The following is a 17,074-nucleotide window of genomic DNA, read 5'->3' as shown; positions in this document are numbered from 1 at the left end:
ATGGCCTGAACCCTTATAGGAGGCCTGTGTCCCAGCAGTGGGAACATATATGGGCTGATGATGATGATAACGATAAAAGATTGTCAATAATAAAAATTAACAATAACTGTTAGTTGTATTGATAAAAAAATGTGTGGATTATATATTAAAATCAGCGTTTACTCATTAAAATGTAACGTAATAAGAAGATTAACAGAGGAAAATTTCTTTAGTTTTGTTTTCTAAGACTAATTAGCTCAATGAGCTCAAAGAGCTTAGTTAGTCTTTGTCTTTAGATTATAATTTATGTCGTTACATCGCAATATTTTTCTCTACATTAAGATCTATCGAAGTGAAATCTTATCTAACGCCCGTAAGATTATTATTGTACCTACTTGTTACTCATTTTCTTATAGTTTTTCTATCAAATCTAGAATATACCGGGAGTTTGGCCTAACGTGGTGTTAAAAAAGCCTCTAATTAAAACTGTGTGCCCCTTCAAATTATATGATGACGCCTGATGGAAGCGATAACCACCGACCATGAACATTCGTAGAGGCGAATGCGAATGCGCTGCCCTGCTTTGCTGCGCTGCTTTTATAGGGTAAGGGATAGGGAAAGGATTGACGACAGGAAAGAAGGAATGGACTGGGAAGGGTGAGGTAAGGAAACGGGCCTCCGGCCCTCCCACTCAACGTACGAAACACAATAGCAAGCTATTATTTCACGCCGGTTTGCTGTGGGGGTGTGGTACTTCCCCGATGCGAGCTGGCCCAATTCGTGCCGAAGCGTTTTCGACTCCCACATGAAAATGTTAACTATCTTGAAATTCGAAGGACTTTTACGGACACAAAATTTAATTTTGTGAACCGCCACAACGTTGTGTACATACAGTTACCGTATAGTAGTCGTATATAATAGAAAAATGCTTCTATCATACAGGTATGTAATCAGTCGTATACAGAACGGCCAATGATTTAAAACTTAAATGTTACACATATGAAATATAATATGTAAGTATGTTATTTTTATTTCAGTTCCTTGTTTTTTGTTACAGTTCTGAATGATTTCGCCTTTTACTAGACTATAAGGAAGATACCCGCAAGTCGCATATTTGTGTAACGACTAGCGGTTCCCGCGACTTCTTTCGTGTGGACTTTATGAAAAGCATAATTGTTACTCAATCATACCAAAATGTTGGAGGATTTCAATGAAATCCCGACTTATGTTATGAATCCGGCAGTAACTATGTCTACCTAATGCTTTCAAATATACATAAACAACTGAAAATTAAATTTTAAGAGATGTGGTACAAACACAAAAATCTTTTTCAATCGCAGATGTTCCAAACTCAAGACGGGTTATAAAACATATTTTTGTCAAAAACGTAGCTAACATCTCCAGTGAAAACTAAACCACAGATAACATAGCACACAAATTCACAGATAGCAGATATAATAACAATAATTTTTATAATCATAGTTTTGGTTTTTAATCAAACAAAGGAAGATAGATAAAGTAGGCGTAATACCGAATGTATTACGCCTACCTGTAAAACCATAGAAAAACACAAACAATATTTCAACCTTATCGGTTCAGTCGTTTGAAAGTTATGTGAAAAATATAAGTACTCCTTGTCCTATAATTAATTATCAATAGACTGAAGCATTTTCCCACAGTAAAAAGTCATCATGGATCTAATGTCGGAGTCGTGGTAAAATAATTTTTCAAATCGATCCTAATTCAAATCAAACAAACAAACATACAATCAAAACTTTTCTCCTTTTAATGTTACTGTAGATTGAGTAAAATGTATTTGTCGTTTTTTTATTCGTCCTTACGTTTTACTGGACGACCTTTTTTTGTTAAATATTTTACCTTTCATTTACGGATGTAAATAAAGTAATTTAAACCTACATAGCTATTATTATACTTTATGCATATAAAGCTTATTTCATATTATACCTACTAGTGCTTTCCGCCAGCAACACTCTTCCGTGGTTAACCACCCGGTGTACAAGAACAAGAGTTCCTTTCGCTTTTTTAATATAAGGATTATAATAAATATTACTTACATAATCAATGTTACTGAGAAGCTATTATCTATTTCATAATATGTGGGTCTTATATTATTTTAAGTCTAGGTAATATAAGTGATATTCTACAAATCACGACATTTATTTGAAAGTTTGGCAAAAATTGGTTATCCCTGTCAGCCTATATGGTTTTCCTAATAAAACTTAGTAAATAGTAAGTATCTCCTAAATAAAAGTTCAATGACGTATTTCATGATGTAATAGTTACCAAATGAATTGTAGAACGAAGTAATTGTCACATGCCAGCTAAATAGAATAAGTACCTACACATTGATTTGAAACCCATACATGGCTATGATTAACACTTTATTTAAACATAGCAAAAATTATTCGAATGTAGGTACACAATAGTCGCCATGTAGCTAGTTTAATTTAAATTGTGTCAATAGCAGTTTTTATTTAGTGTTAAAAATACCTATGTATTTATTTGTTTATATCTACAAGAAAAAAAATGCAAATAAAGCTTTGTCTACGTGTTTGATTTTTTTTGAGTTTACCTACAGCGTTATGTAATTATCAATAAAGTTTTTAACCTTTCGTACATCAAAACCAGTCTTAATAGGCAAACGAGATATCAGCGAAGACAATTAATAATGAATCACATATCTTTGTGTTTTTTTTTTGCTATCGAACTAGAACTTCAAGTTTCCGCAATAATACATCATAAAACTTTATAACTCCTATAAAATGCCATGAATATATTATGGTTTATTGGAACTGTGCGTAACTAAGCCAACAAGCCAACAATAATTATCAAATTTATTAATCAAAAACTATCAACGTATAAAATATACAAACTACAAACATCCTACAAAATGGAAGATTTTACCCGATGTTAACTAAGTAGATATAGTATAGTATTATGTAATCTGTGGTACATATGTGGGATATTTTGCAGGTGGAATTCCGTTGTAACACAGTCTGAATATTTCTAAAAAGAAAATAATGATGATTTGGCTATTTTAACGACTTTTTATATAGAGATTTTATGATTTTTTATCTCACAAATCCAACAAACCAATAATCGTACCGCTGTTTTAAGTTATAAGTAGTGCAACTTGTGCGGATTTCTTTTATTCGCATAGAAGACTAGTTTTTGCTATCGCCTTTGCTCGCGTTCAAATTGGCAGAGTTACCGATTCCACTTGAAAACACGATGGAAACAGACTTTGCATGAATAATTAAGACTACCTATGTTTGAACTGACGATAATGAATAAAAAGAAACGTAAGTAAACGTAACGTAAGAAATAATGGCTTTGTCAGTTGGAACGCGCTCTAGCAGTCATTATCGCATTGTCAGATAGACCGCGGTCTTAGCGCGCTTCGGAGCGTTAACCTGACACGAACGCTGCGATATGACGCTGAATTGTCTTGTATTAACGCTCCAAGACTTTTGTCAGATAGAAGACTTATTTAGCGCGGTTAGCGCGCGAGTCAGAACGTTGTTTCTCTCTTTGACAGTATATTACCGCATAGTACAAGACTTCCATAAAAAAACGGTTTATAGAGCATTTGAATGCCATAAAATTGAAATGTTAAAAACGCCTTAAGTTGTAAACGTCACATTTAAAACTATGTCTTTAAATAAAGCCTTACTCGAAGGTCAATATTTTTAGTTCTTTACCTTTAGCTTCATGTATCGACCGAACCGATCAAAAAAAAATTCTTGTTTATCGATTTCTTACTAAACACATAAGACGGATAAATAAACAAAAAAGATTAATAAGACTACATTCCTTGCAAATATAAATTTGGCTAAAATGCTGCTTTACCCATTTGAGATTTTGGGAAATGTAAAAGATGATGTATAAGTATTATACTAGCCTATAATAACAATCAGAGATCATGTAGGTACATAACCAAAGGTGAAAAAATTTTTGAATTTGGTCCACTAGTTCCTGAGATAAGGGCGTTAAAAAACTCTTCAACTTCATATTTCAACTAAATAAAACAAAAACAAATACTAAAATAAAAAGTATTGATAAAATAAAGATATACAGGCAAGATATCGCTAACATTCAACGTCTTTTATAAAGAGCAATATATTAAAATAATATTAATTCCGTCGCGGTAGCGGTCATCGTCAAGTATCGATAGTTTATAAAAGTCGTGAATTTCGTTTTGCTAGCAGTTTTATTCTTACTCAGCTAGAGCGCGGAAGGTTACAGTTTTAAAATTAGAACAACGATTTTTTTTAATCATACGTTGTGTAGTGCAAGCGATGGCTTTTCTTCATGGACCTTCACCAAAGCAGGCGGAGATGATTAAGCAAGAACTTGGCGAGCACCCCGGTGACATAGAAAGGGGTGTGATTGATCTCCAAAGCATGTGTGCCGCTAACCCATATTTGCCACGGCCTGAACAATTTGGTAACTATAAGTTTACACTAGTTAGCTGGAATATACGAAGCAATTTCAAACAATTTACCAATATCAAATGTATAGATTAAATTAAAATAAGACAGACTTCTTATTTTTACGTGCATATAAGAAACAGCAATTTGAATTGAACTAAACTATCGACTAATTTCTGAAATGATTATTTTGTTATTTAATTTGCGTTTAATATAATTTATGTATTACCCACAGTTAAGTACAGCTAAGTATGTGATAATGTATGCATGCATGACAGTAATTGCGTTCCTGCAAAAGATACCTGACTCGCAGCTAATATAATAATAAATATTATACAATTACGAATTTACGTTAGATTTAATTTTTCATCTTACACCTAGTACTCATTATTATAAGTACTATACATATATAAGAAGAGAGTTCAATAGAAAAAAACACTTTATTACAACGATCGCAATGTTTCGGAAAACAACGGAAGGTTAACAAATTTTAGTTTATCTTTTTTTTAAATGAACAAAATCGAAACTAGGATTTTGTAGCGCTACCAGGATATAAATGTCGCTTATCTGAATGGTACCTGTATATTTATGTCTATTATATTATTAACCGACGTGGACGTTCCTAATAACTGCGGAGGTGCTCTATGCTAGTTTTTTTTTATTTTATACACATAATGGAGGTCAAGAGTCGAGTCCTTTTCTTAAGTACATCACTATAAAAATGTGTGATTATTGGTGTTTTGAGTGTTTGACATTTAAAATTTTATAATTTTGTTCACTCGATTTCAGCCGACTTTAAACGGACAGACTTATTTCTAACCTTATCAAGCATCGAATACTATACAATAATTTTATGAGTTTATGTCATTATCGTGGTTAGGATCGCGGGGATTCAATAATTTCTCTTGTAAAGAGTACTGTACAAGAGCAAGTGAGACCATTCAGTTGATCTTAAGTTTTGAGCACTATATTATATACTATATATATACTACTAGCTCCGCCCCGCGGTTTCAACCGCGTAAGTCCGTATCCCGCTGGAATATCGGGATAAAAAGCCTATATGTTATTACAGTTGTCCAGCTGTCTACGTACCAAATTTCATTGCAATCGGTTAAGCAGTTTTTGCGTGAAAGAGTAACATACACGCACACACCCTTACAAACTTTCGCATTTATAATATTAGTAGGATAGGATAGGATAGGATTATAATATTAGGAGGATATATGAATATGCAAACAGACAGTTTTTGTAAATTAAGACGTTACAAAAAAACATGACATCCGTACAAACTTCTCTCGATTTTATTACCTTAACCACATATAACAAAATACTTTACTATTTACATACTTTTTTTATGTATGTGATTTATTTGATTTAAATTGTATCTATTTGTAGGTATAGGATAGACAAACAAACTTTGTGGTCACCAAAATTCTATACCTAGTTCAAACTTAATTACCTAAGTCATGGCCATTAACAACTTGACGTCTATATTTCATTTCTTTATTAATTGCAATTGACAAAAGTATATGTATGTCTTACCTACATTCATAGTATGATTTAATTTTAATGTACCTGTATAAGTGTTCCTAAAGTTTAAAGAACTCATGATAAAGAAAAGTTGGATTTTGTTTACGTACAACTCGCCTTTTTAATTGATATTGATTGGAAGTGAATGACGTTGACATCCAATACTATTATACAATTATTGTTCTTATTTCGTATATTGCAAGTAGCAAACTTATCAACCTACCGTCACAGAATAGGTATTATACTATAATGTCCTAGCACCATCACAGTACTGCCGCATACGTAGTAATTTTACAACATGATTGTTAGGGGACTAGTAAATTATAAAGTTATTGTGTTATACACGCTATAGTATGTTTCTAAACATAAAGTAGTATAGTTTTATATTGCCTCAATATATCGAAATGGAATGTACCTACATCTGCGACTTGCCCTTTAAAAAACAAAGTAAGTAATCATTAACAAGAACAGACAAATATATAAGAACCTCTAAATTACAAAATACAGCGCTGTTCGGGGGTTAAAGCCCGTCAGCATGGCTGAGTCTGTCCCGATTGCCATGTTCATTTTTAATTTACATCAGTTTTAATTTTTAAGTTATATTAGTTTTCTTTTTCGATATATTAGTTTTAAAGCTTATTTTCTTTCTTTCTTTCTTTCTTTCTTTCAAGTATGAGAGAATTTGCTTTTTTGTGGGATAATTATCTCAATTGAAAAAAAAAAAATAAAAGCACATCATGAATTTTGTCTAACATTATAGATTTATGTTGGATATCCACACAATGCAATCGTGTTTAATCTAGTTGGGCTCAAATTTATGGGTGGGCTGACTAACCTGGGCAACAGCCCTGGGGCTTCCATACGAGCAGAGAATTCGTAAAAAATCTAATTCATACTAATTGTTTTCGTGTTTTACCTTTGCCTTTGTAGCTACAAATATTACAAAGACAATCTATTTATTTGGAAAATAATTTAGGGCAAATTATATTGTTGATGTTGTATATCCGGCATTATACGAGGTAATGGGTTCAAAAGAAGTTTAAATGTCCGTACCAAACTGATGGTCTACCATATGATCTACCGACCATCGTCACGTAGATACTGCTGCGTTTATGATTGGGCTCTATCACCTTACAAGGAATATTCTTAAAGTAGGTAAAAATTGTTACTGAAAATAGGAATGCTATAATAAAAAATTGTAATATGATATTTGGTACCTCCGCTACATTAAAGGCTTAATCATGAAACCTAATATTATTTCAAACGTCATAGCTGGATATATTGAAATGAAAATGTAAAATATAAAAATAAATACAAATTTAATGCGAAGGTACGTCTACAAAATTAAAATGCACCCGAGAAAATACCTACATTTTAAATTATTCAATACGTGTCCACAGTCCACACGCAATGTTACCATGTTACAATATATAGAAGGTAATGCTACCTTCTTAGTATTCGATCGTAATACGCTTTCGTAAATAATTGAAAAACGGCCTTTAATTGTTATTTTCCAGAAGTATTGGACCAAATAAAACAATAAATTTTACTTTTAGACTACATTTTACGAAACAGAACTTCACTAGCTAGTTTTAGAATAATTTATATAATTTGTAACATTCTAGATTTTGGATAAATTAAATTTTGATTAAAGAGGTATTGGGACAGATGTATACGAGTGTATCATACTCAACCTCAAACAGATGTATCTATCTCATAGTTCATACCACCAGTCATGCTTTGTGTCTCCTAACATGCTCTTTGTCCATTCTACAACTACTTGTTCCCTTCCAGTCTTTATTCTTTTGAATGAATACACGATACACGGGCAAAAATACTGGTTAATGTTTAGTATTCGAGATATAGCTGTCCTGTGGCTTTATCACATAGAGATGCTTGTCGATACACGCACTACCACGCCCTACTATCCCATTTTAACCCCCTTTATTATGTCATTGCATCCCTAATTTAACACTTGATAAATCAAAAACAATGACAAAAACTGTATGAAACATATGAACCATGGCCAAAGTCGGGGAGAACTACTAGGCCTCGGAGGCTAGTAAATTATATAGAAATAAAACAATAATGGGCCTCGAGCTTTATGCAATTGAAATGCAATTGCACCTTAGTAGAGGTTATTGTCGCGTAGTCCTCGCGCCAATGAAACTTAGCTTGTTAGACAAGTTAACTATTTTTAACATAACTGGCTGCGTGCAACCTGTTTACCATTTTACATAATATAATAAGCAACAGCCTAGTAAGCCCGCAGGATTAAAAGATAGAGAAAGAGGGTTGTATATTGTATCGCTTTATATTTTAAAAGAAAATTCAACAAAAAGAAAAACTAGAAAAAAAGTAAAAATCAGACTGATTATGATGATGAGGTAGTAACCGACAATTAGATATTATTACGGATCAAATTGTATGATAATGTAATTAAAATTTTAAGTGCATTTCACCACTGCCCCATGTGAACTTATGATATTGTGCTTCCTTGTTACAAACAATATCTTGAATAGGAAATAAGATTCTTATTCATGACATGCAATATAGGATGCGTATATAAAAATAATATTGCAATTACGAAGATGAGCAGATGACTGTTTATTTGCATTATGCACGATAAGTCGCAAGAAATACGGAAATTAGACTACTTATAGCTAAATGTGCATATTTATACATATTGATTAAATATTTACGCTTATCGCTCATGTGTACAATAAACAATGAAAACAATTATAAGTAGTTTTCTATTTCTTCGATTAATACAAAACAGAATTCTTAGATTTAATGTTCTCTCTCAAAACTTGAATATTGGAAGAGGAACTCTCATTTTTAACTTTTTTGAGCTAGGGAAGTAGGGAGGAAATCAGCATGCCCAAGAATAACAAAAGTACACCACATCTGACAAAGAATGACAACCTGCCCGTGAGCAGTGTATATAATTAGGGGTTGTGAGCTAAACCCTGAAGTAACAAAAAAAGCAGCCCGTTTTTGTTACTTCAGGCTCAAATTTGTCGCATAATTCATAATCGTCGTTGATAATAATTTTGATTCAAAGGAATAAAAATTGCCCTTACAAACTTCCTTTTGGAATGCCCTGGTTCTAACATTGAAAACAAATTTTATTCTAAAAAAAAATTGTTGAATCTATCTATGTAAATAAAGTATAATAATCTTTATAAATTATAATTTTATTCACAGATAATGTCTTATTGGAAGTATTTCTCCGAGGATGTCGAATGGACTTCGAAAGAGCTCGGAACAAGCTGGAAGCGTATTGCTACGCACATTCGCGGTATCGAGACCTTTACATTCATCGGTCCCTCAACGAATCGCCGCTAAATAACGTTTTCAAATTTCTGTAAGTTAAATTCGTCGCCGTACTCATCGATTTATTATGATCTTGTGAAAAATAATGCATTAAATTGTATAAGCAATATGTAAGGGTAGTGTTTCGACAGATTACAATGGACCGGAATAGAATTCCCCGAGAATTGTAGTCAAATGGTGTTTACAATTTTACGGTAAAAGTAATAATTTGTATGTCGGTTGAGAAATTTTTAAAGAATAGAAAAAGTCCGATCGCGTGGAGGAATTCTCGAACCCTTTTTTTGATGTACCGTGACAACGCCTGACCTCTCGGCCACCCGTTTATTTGTTTTTTTTTTCTTAATTAATTATTATTTTATCGTATGTCAATTACATATATTACAGTGCTTTAATACAAATAAAATTCAATCCTTTTAAGAATACTTTAATTTAATGAGACCATTGCGGCATCAATAAAATGTGCTGTATTTATAATGTTTAAAATGAATTAAAGAATGTATTCAATTCGTGCATTATGCAATTTTAATACAGTGATTTCTGATTGTTTTAAAGCATATCAGCTGTAAACTGATCTGACCTTTGCGAAATTATACATTTTGATTCTTGTTTTAGTGCAAACTTGCATATTATGGAAATCGCCAAAGTGAATTCAATCACCAAATAAAATGTTATGGTCACGACCGCGGAAATATTTTGCATAAAAAATATTTGTATTGATATCTTCTACTACTGGTCCGTCCCGGATTCGCTCATGGTAGCACCACGCACTCAGGCACTCAGGGATTCCATACATATCCGACAGTGAAAGACTTTTTGAAATCGATCCAGACGTTTCTGAAACTAGACTTTATATAATTAGTAACAATAGTATAGCTATACGTATTTAAACCGCCTTCTTGGTACATTGGTTAACGCTTAGAACCGAGGGAAATTGAACCCAGGACGAGTTCAATTTCCGGTGGGGACGCAAAAAAAAAGTCTCGGTCTGGCAGAACACAGAAGGCTGATCACCAATTTGTCCATAAAGAAAATTGATCAGTGAAACAGATGTATATCATCTGCTCCATACCCCATTAGGGGACACGGGACTTCACTTTATACGTATATAATTATAAAATATGACACCTATATTTTATTGCAGGAAAAACGGCTTAGTCCACATTACAAATTAAATTTTCAAAGGACTTGTTATTGTTTTACTACAATATGTGTGGACGAAGTCACATGAAACGTCTTGTATAAATGATGATGGCATATTTCAAATGATAACATTTTACATGCCAATGGGTTAACATTATAGACATAGAAATTGAAAAAAAAATGCAACAAAATCATTTATATTTGTATGTCTGTCTGTTAGCTTACAATGTATCTATGTTGTGATGCAATCACGTAAAATCTACATTACAGGTTGATGCAGCAGGCTGCTTATTGTGTTGAATTTGACTTTTTAGGTACTTACCTATTTCGCGTAGTTTGTCACGGACAGAATCTAGTTATGAGTAAATAAAAGTAAACCAAGTATATTGTGTGTAGAGCTAAACTCAAGCATGACTCAAGCTTATTCGTTTGTTTCTTAAAAAATCATTTTGGCCTTGACCTTTTGTCTTTACCAATTATGACAAGCCCAGAGTAAACCAAATATTTATTATTAAATGTTTTGGAGTGAAATATAAACGCACCTACTTTTTTTGCATCTTTCAGGGATATAGTTCCTCTTCCAAAGTTAACAGACGAAGGTCTGCGTGTCACAATTTTCAGAGTGAGACCCAATTATCCAGAAAATTCTGTAGATATAAATGCAGCAGTAAAGGCTATATTGACAATTAGCGATGCCCGCTTACGTGACGAAACACTAATACTGGGCGACGTCTTCGTTTGGGAGGTAAATCTGTTCTATTATTAATTTGAACTTTATCTCTTCGCTTTTTTATTATTTACTCACTTTAACTCATTACTTGCGTTGTAACTATTAAGTTATTTGGCACATTACGTTCCTCCGAGCCTCTTTCTTTGGATTTTCTGCTGTTGTATGATATAATGACATAGTAAGTACATTCTGTTTGGTTAATATACATAGCATACCTTAAACATACCTATATATCAAAAATCTCTGCGTGAGAGAGAGAGAGAGAGAGAGATATATATATATATATATATATATATATATATATATATATATATATATATATATATATATATAACTATAAATATGTCGCCTGATGTAAAGGAGGTATAAGTTTTCGTTAACGTGAAATACAACATTTTCTGAGACAAGTTACTGTATAGTTGTTATTCCTTATAATCATTCTGGGTATTAGATACTTGTTGCATTAATAGCCAGCACCAGGGGATGCTTTTGTTCACGTGTCGAACTTCGAAACCAACAATAACAACAATTGGAGATTTTTCATCAATTTTTATCACCATGTCTCATTAGTCATTACCACAGTGTCACCCTCAACTAATCTAATTAATACTGTACAGGCGACCCACGTGCGTGCATCCATGGCTGCATACGTAGCAGCCGCTGCCAATTCAGTGAGACGCAGTATTTACCTCGCGCAAGCGGCGTACCCGCAACGCATGAAGCGTATCCACGTGGTGGGCGCCGCGGGCCTCGTCGCTTCCTCTCTCAACCTCATGAGGTCGTGCGTCAATGAAAAAGTTAGGAAACGGGTATGCAAATTGCGTCATATATCTTGAACAGTCAAATTTAACCATTAATATAAAGTTTATGAGGGATCTGGACAAAATTTTTTGTTAAGTACATATATGTTGCCGTACAGTTTCACACACCGTTAGATTATAATATAACTCGCAAGATTGGAAATTTTTGAAGAATTTTAAAAGATTATTCGTCGAAGGCAAATCCTTTAGTCCCTTCTTAAATCATTCCTTGATAGGTCGTCCTGTCGAGATTTTCTTTTCCAGAACAGCAACTAGATTACAGTTTTCAAGGCGAAGGAGCCCCGCTTTCCTATTTCTGTATTTGTTTTATGAAGCCGCATCTAACTTAACCCATTATATCATTAACCAAAATCGCGCGTGGTTCCGTTGAAGGCCATTTGACAATTTTACGGTTTCATTTCGAAAGATTATAATCTGACGGTTTTTTAAATTTTTCAGTGACATATACAAGAAAAGAAATACAAAATACCGACACGCTATATCAGAGTTACTTTATTTTTATGGTTATACTTTATATTTTATGGTTTATCTTAATTTGCTCTATCCCGATTAGTCACTTCATAGATAAAACTTGTTTCGAATCTTTTCAAAACGAATATGCATCTGTAAAGGTCAAACATATGAAGATCATAATAATTTTTAAAAATAAAGATTTTGCAGACCTCTTCACAATGCTATAAAGTTAATTAGACTTAGTCTTTTATGTATTCGAGAGAAATGTGAAAAAATATTTAGTCCTTCATTTTATGGTGGCCACCGTCTTTGACCCGATTTTCATCAAACATTTCCAATGAAAAAAAATTGCATTGAAATCGGTCCATCCGTTTGAGAGAGATTTATGAAAATTGTTACGCATTTCTTCTTTTTAGCGTTGCCAGCTTCAAAGATTGGCTTTTAAATTGAAATTATTAATTTCAGTATTACTTGCACTCCAAAGTAGATGAATTGCTAGAACATTTCCCGGCCAGAATAATACCAGCTGAGTGGGGCGGTGAAGAAGAATCATTCGAAGTTCTCACAAAGAAATGGCGGCACAGGGTCGATGAACTCCGAGAATATCTTAGAAATTTCAATGAAATTTGTCAAACTGTTCCAGAACCACAATTTGATATCGATATTTATGGAACTGTTGGAGCATTCAGGAAGTTAGAAATTGACTAACGATATATTGAGCAATGAAGCGCGTTCAAAGCAATATTATGTTTCAATCGTTTTTAATGGAAACGCATTATTTGGTTAATGGGATTATTCACGCAATTTAAAAACATGACATCCATATAGAATAATAATAAGAATAATAAGACGATCGAACTCGAAATTTATATGGTCTTTGAGTGCTCTTAAAAAGTGATAATTAATAACCTGCTGTTACATGCTCGAAATGTTTGAGCAGAAAATATTTAAGCATGTTCTAAAAAAATTACGCAATTGGTATTAAGTAGTTAATAAGATTGTATTTGTAAGAACGGACAAATAGTTTTTGTAGTCGTGTATTTAGGTAACTAAAACTTAGGTAAAAATATGTAATTTTAGTATTAAACTGTTTATTATTTAATTTTGTTTCATTGTGTCTCCAGTTTGTATAAGCCTGTTTACATAAAAATCGGATTAAACATGCAAATTTCTAAAATATATATAGGTTTAAAACGAGTTTCTGTCCGCAGCTGGGCCCCGGCCCCCGACACTAACGCGTCGGTCGGTAAATCAAACTGTTAACTTTTGTTATACTCGACCAAGTCATTATAACACACACACATAATTTATGAACGAGTCGATCGATATGGGTATAACGGCCAGTGATCTTTATGGCTATTGAAATGAATTAATTTATTTAAAAACAAAAAATACGTAGGTATTCAAAATATTCGGGAAAACCAAGCATTTAAATATGAGACGAATTTCGTCTCAAATTGAGAGAACATTTTATTTACCATATAAATGGAATTTCATCATACGTATAACGCTATTTCTGTTGCTAATTAGCATTTAATATACAACTAGCTTCCTTCCCGTGTCTTTCCCCACGTGATCAAAGGACAAGACAATTCTCGGGTCTCAAGCTATCTGTGCATATCTGTGTACCATGATTTAGACGGGTAGAACAGACAAATGGACAGAGTTATTTTCGCATTTTTAATATTAGTTAGTGGGTAAGGATTATAGCGATAATATAGGTTGTCTCAAACGTTTTAAAAAACAATTGTAATAAGGGTACCCTTTTATCATTCACATTTTCAAGTTTAAGTAATCATTATCGTTTTTTTGTTATCAAAATTATTGAAAAATAGGTACCGAACTCGGCATGTTATCCCTGCTTCTTAAACGTGAAAAAATTAAAACTGCCTTTTTAAACAATAATTGTGTTTTAAAGTTTATGTTAATCTTTGTAAACCCTGCCCTCACAGATGGAATATAGCGAACACACGCTCATAGCCTCAAAAGCAATTAATATAAATTCAATTTCAAAAGCAAATACAAACGGCAGCAGTGGCACAGAGTACATCTAACATTGCCAGTGGTATAGGCATAGAGTAAAATAATATTCAAGGGTAAAATTTAATGGGCCGAAAAATACTTTGAATACAAAACTTACTTAGAATATAACATTCCTTTATCTTTATAAATAAACAGCATGTGAAAAAATTTTAAAATTTTGGAAAATTCGCTTACCACGTCCGAGAATCAAACTAAGTAACAATTAAAAAAAAATAGCACTTGCTATTTAATACTTTCAAATGTTAGATGTACAATGTTAAACATAATATTTATCCAAGTAACATTTGCTTTTAAAAATAAAAATATCATGGAATCATGACGGAATCGAACATTTTTATTTAAACATCAATGTCATGAGAAAATTGCTTGACATTTCCATGAAGAGGTAACGTTACAAATATAAGTTATATTTGTAAATCCGATAAAAAAGAATGTCTCTTGAGAAGCCCAAAAGCAGTTATAATCAGTACTATGCTGCTCTTTTAGCAAAAAGTAATAAAATACTACGGGTATCTTTGATACCTGAATAAAGCTAGCGCTGTTGTTAGAATGAGAGAGTAATAGCCTTACTACTACCACATGCGAGTCAGAATGAAAAGCCAGACAGACTGGCGGCGTAGCACATTAATATTTAACGAAGCAGTTTACACCTATTAAAAATTATAGCTTTAAAATTACTATGCATAGACACAATTTAAGTAAAAAATGTTTAAAGTTTATGACATTGCGTCTATATCCCAATAACAAATTAAACTAATGTTTTGAACGTTTCTTAATCCGTCAACGTATTAAATGTTGTCTATTGACGTATGACAGTTATTTGACATGTTCAACAAATGTCATTACGTGGCCCGATGTTGGAGTATTGTAAAGCGAAAGAAAAATAATACGAAAACAATCTGTTTTTAAACAAATTATTACAATAATTCAATAAAATGAAGAACTGCAAAAGATGTATAGTTTTCCTATTGACTGTATTTGCCTTAATCAATTTAGGATACAGTTATATGATCACAGTAGACGCTCACGCCGAAGAATGTTTTTTTGAGAATGTAGAAGCCGATACGAAAATGGGTAAGTTCTATTGCTAAGATTTTGAAACTCAAAATGTAAAATCAACTGTCTTGTTATAATACACATGTTAAATATCTATTTTCAATAAACATAAACTTTCTGTTCTATACTCAATTTACAGTGCAAAAAAAATCTGTTCTTTCAGGTTTAACTTTCGAAATAGCTGAAGGAGGTTTCTTAGACATAGACGTTAAAATCACTGGACCTGATGGTGCAGTCATTTATAAAGGAGAAAGAGAATCCTCTGGAATGTATACATTTTCAGCTCCAACAGCAGGTCGCTATACCTACTGCTTTAGCAATCAAATGTCAACAATGACACCTAAGGTACAGACAGATGAATAAATTTTTTAAATACATCATGCATAAAAAATCCTGTTTAACCACAAATGAAAATCTGCTATCTCTACTAATAGTATAAATGCAAAGGTAACTCTGTCATCAATATCTGTCTCTTCACACCATAACCACTGAGAATCCAGAAAGGATATAGAATAGTTTTTATTCCAGAAACTGCGGGCAGGAAGTAAAGAATATATATTAATTAAAAAAAACACAGAAATTTATAATTTTTTGAATATGTTTTATTTTAGGTTGTTATGTTCAATTTTGAAGTTGGAGATGCACCTGGTAAAAAATCTGGTGAGAAAGATGATGAAGCCAACCACAACAAACTTGAAGATATGATTAAAGAATTGGGAACTACTCTCAAAACTGTTAAACATGAACAAGAGTACATGCAGGTATGTAAAAATTCCTCTAAAACCCATTCAACAAAATACCATATTGATCTTAAGTGCCGTAAGATACTCGCTATCTCTTCATTGCAGTAAACTATTACTTCCTTTAAATATAGTTAACATTGAGTGCAATTGCTTCCAGTTATTCACATTTTTTTTTCACACTATTCTCAATTTTCCAAAAAATCTTATTATATGGATAGTTTTTTATGTGGGAGTCGAGCACACTCTGGCATGAATTGGGCCAGCTTGCACCGGGGAAAGAGGCCCGTTTTCTTTACCTCACATCAATCACCTATCCTTCCTTAGATATGTTACTTTCATTACATTGTTTGACAATTGCTGATCGTAGACTTGTTTTAATACAAATTTCTATTCTTAGAACACCTTCCAGCCAAATGAAACATGATTGCTGCTTAATCTATTTAAATCAATTACATCATAAATATACTTGTTTCAGCCATAGTTCAATACAGTTGAGTAAACAAATTAAATATGTTGTAACTTTACTAATTTTAAAAATGTTTTCCAGGTGCGAGATCGAATCCATCGCGACATTAACGAGAGCACAAACTCCCGTGTAGTGATGTGGTCAATATTTGAAGCTTGTGTACTAATTATTATGACAGTGGGACAAGTTTATTATCTCAAGAGGTTCTTTGAAGTCCAACGTGTTGTGTAAATAATTAGAATAGTTTTTATAATAATAAATTATAGATATTTTTTTCTACAATCTATTTATTTGACTTCAGTCTAGATCTTTTTATTTGAATCTTG

The 17,074-nt window shown here is 32.7% G+C and overlaps 2 protein-coding genes across 2 annotated transcripts; both read left to right on the top strand.

The window, feature by feature from the left end:
- The first annotated feature begins 4,187 nt into the window (after positions 1 to 4,187).
- Positions 4,188 to 13,542, top strand: LOC119834738 (alpha-tocopherol transfer protein-like). The gene is made up of 5 exons (XM_038359208.1): positions 4,188 to 4,446; positions 9,168 to 9,327; positions 11,001 to 11,181; positions 11,784 to 11,975; positions 12,906 to 13,542. Exons 1-5 carry the CDS (start codon positions 4,299 to 4,301, stop codon positions 13,146 to 13,148), a joined length of 924 nt encoding a protein of 307 aa, XP_038215136.1. The 5' UTR covers positions 4,188 to 4,298; the 3' UTR covers positions 13,149 to 13,542.
- Positions 13,543 to 15,301: 1,759 nt separating this feature from the next.
- LOC119832750 (transmembrane emp24 domain-containing protein 2) lies at positions 15,302 to 17,048 on the top strand. Its single transcript, XM_038356486.1, has 4 exons — positions 15,302 to 15,557; positions 15,703 to 15,884; positions 16,151 to 16,300; positions 16,830 to 17,048. Exons 1-4 carry the CDS (start codon positions 15,419 to 15,421, stop codon positions 16,977 to 16,979), a joined length of 621 nt encoding a protein of 206 aa, XP_038212414.1. The 5' UTR covers positions 15,302 to 15,418; the 3' UTR covers positions 16,980 to 17,048.
- Positions 17,049 to 17,074: the final 26 nt, after the last annotated feature.

Source organism: Zerene cesonia, chromosome 2 (genome assembly GCF_012273895.1).
Source record: "Zerene cesonia ecotype Mississippi chromosome 2, Zerene_cesonia_1.1, whole genome shotgun sequence".
NCBI lineage: Eukaryota > Metazoa > Arthropoda > Insecta > Lepidoptera > Pieridae > Zerene > Zerene cesonia.
This window is presented reverse-complemented; position numbering and strand designations above follow the sequence as displayed.

Coding starts and splice junctions, on each gene's coding strand:
- LOC119834738 (XM_038359208.1), top strand. CDS start 4,299: ATGGCTTTTCTTCATGGACCTTCACCAAAGCAGGCGGAGATGATTAAG. Junction 4,447..9,167: donor GCCACGGCCTGAACAATTTG/GTAACTATAAGT, acceptor TTTTATTCACAG/ATAATGTCTTATTGGAAGTA. Junction 9,328..11,000: donor AATAACGTTTTCAAATTTCT/GTAAGTTAAATT, acceptor TGCATCTTTCAG/GGATATAGTTCCTCTTCCAA.
- LOC119832750 (XM_038356486.1), top strand. CDS start 15,419: ATGAAGAACTGCAAAAGATGTATAGTTTTCCTATTGACTGTATTTGCC. Junction 15,558..15,702: donor AGAAGCCGATACGAAAATGG/GTAAGTTCTATT, acceptor CTGTTCTTTCAG/GTTTAACTTTCGAAATAGCT. Junction 16,301..16,829: donor ATGAACAAGAGTACATGCAG/GTATGTAAAAAT, acceptor AATGTTTTCCAG/GTGCGAGATCGAATCCATCG.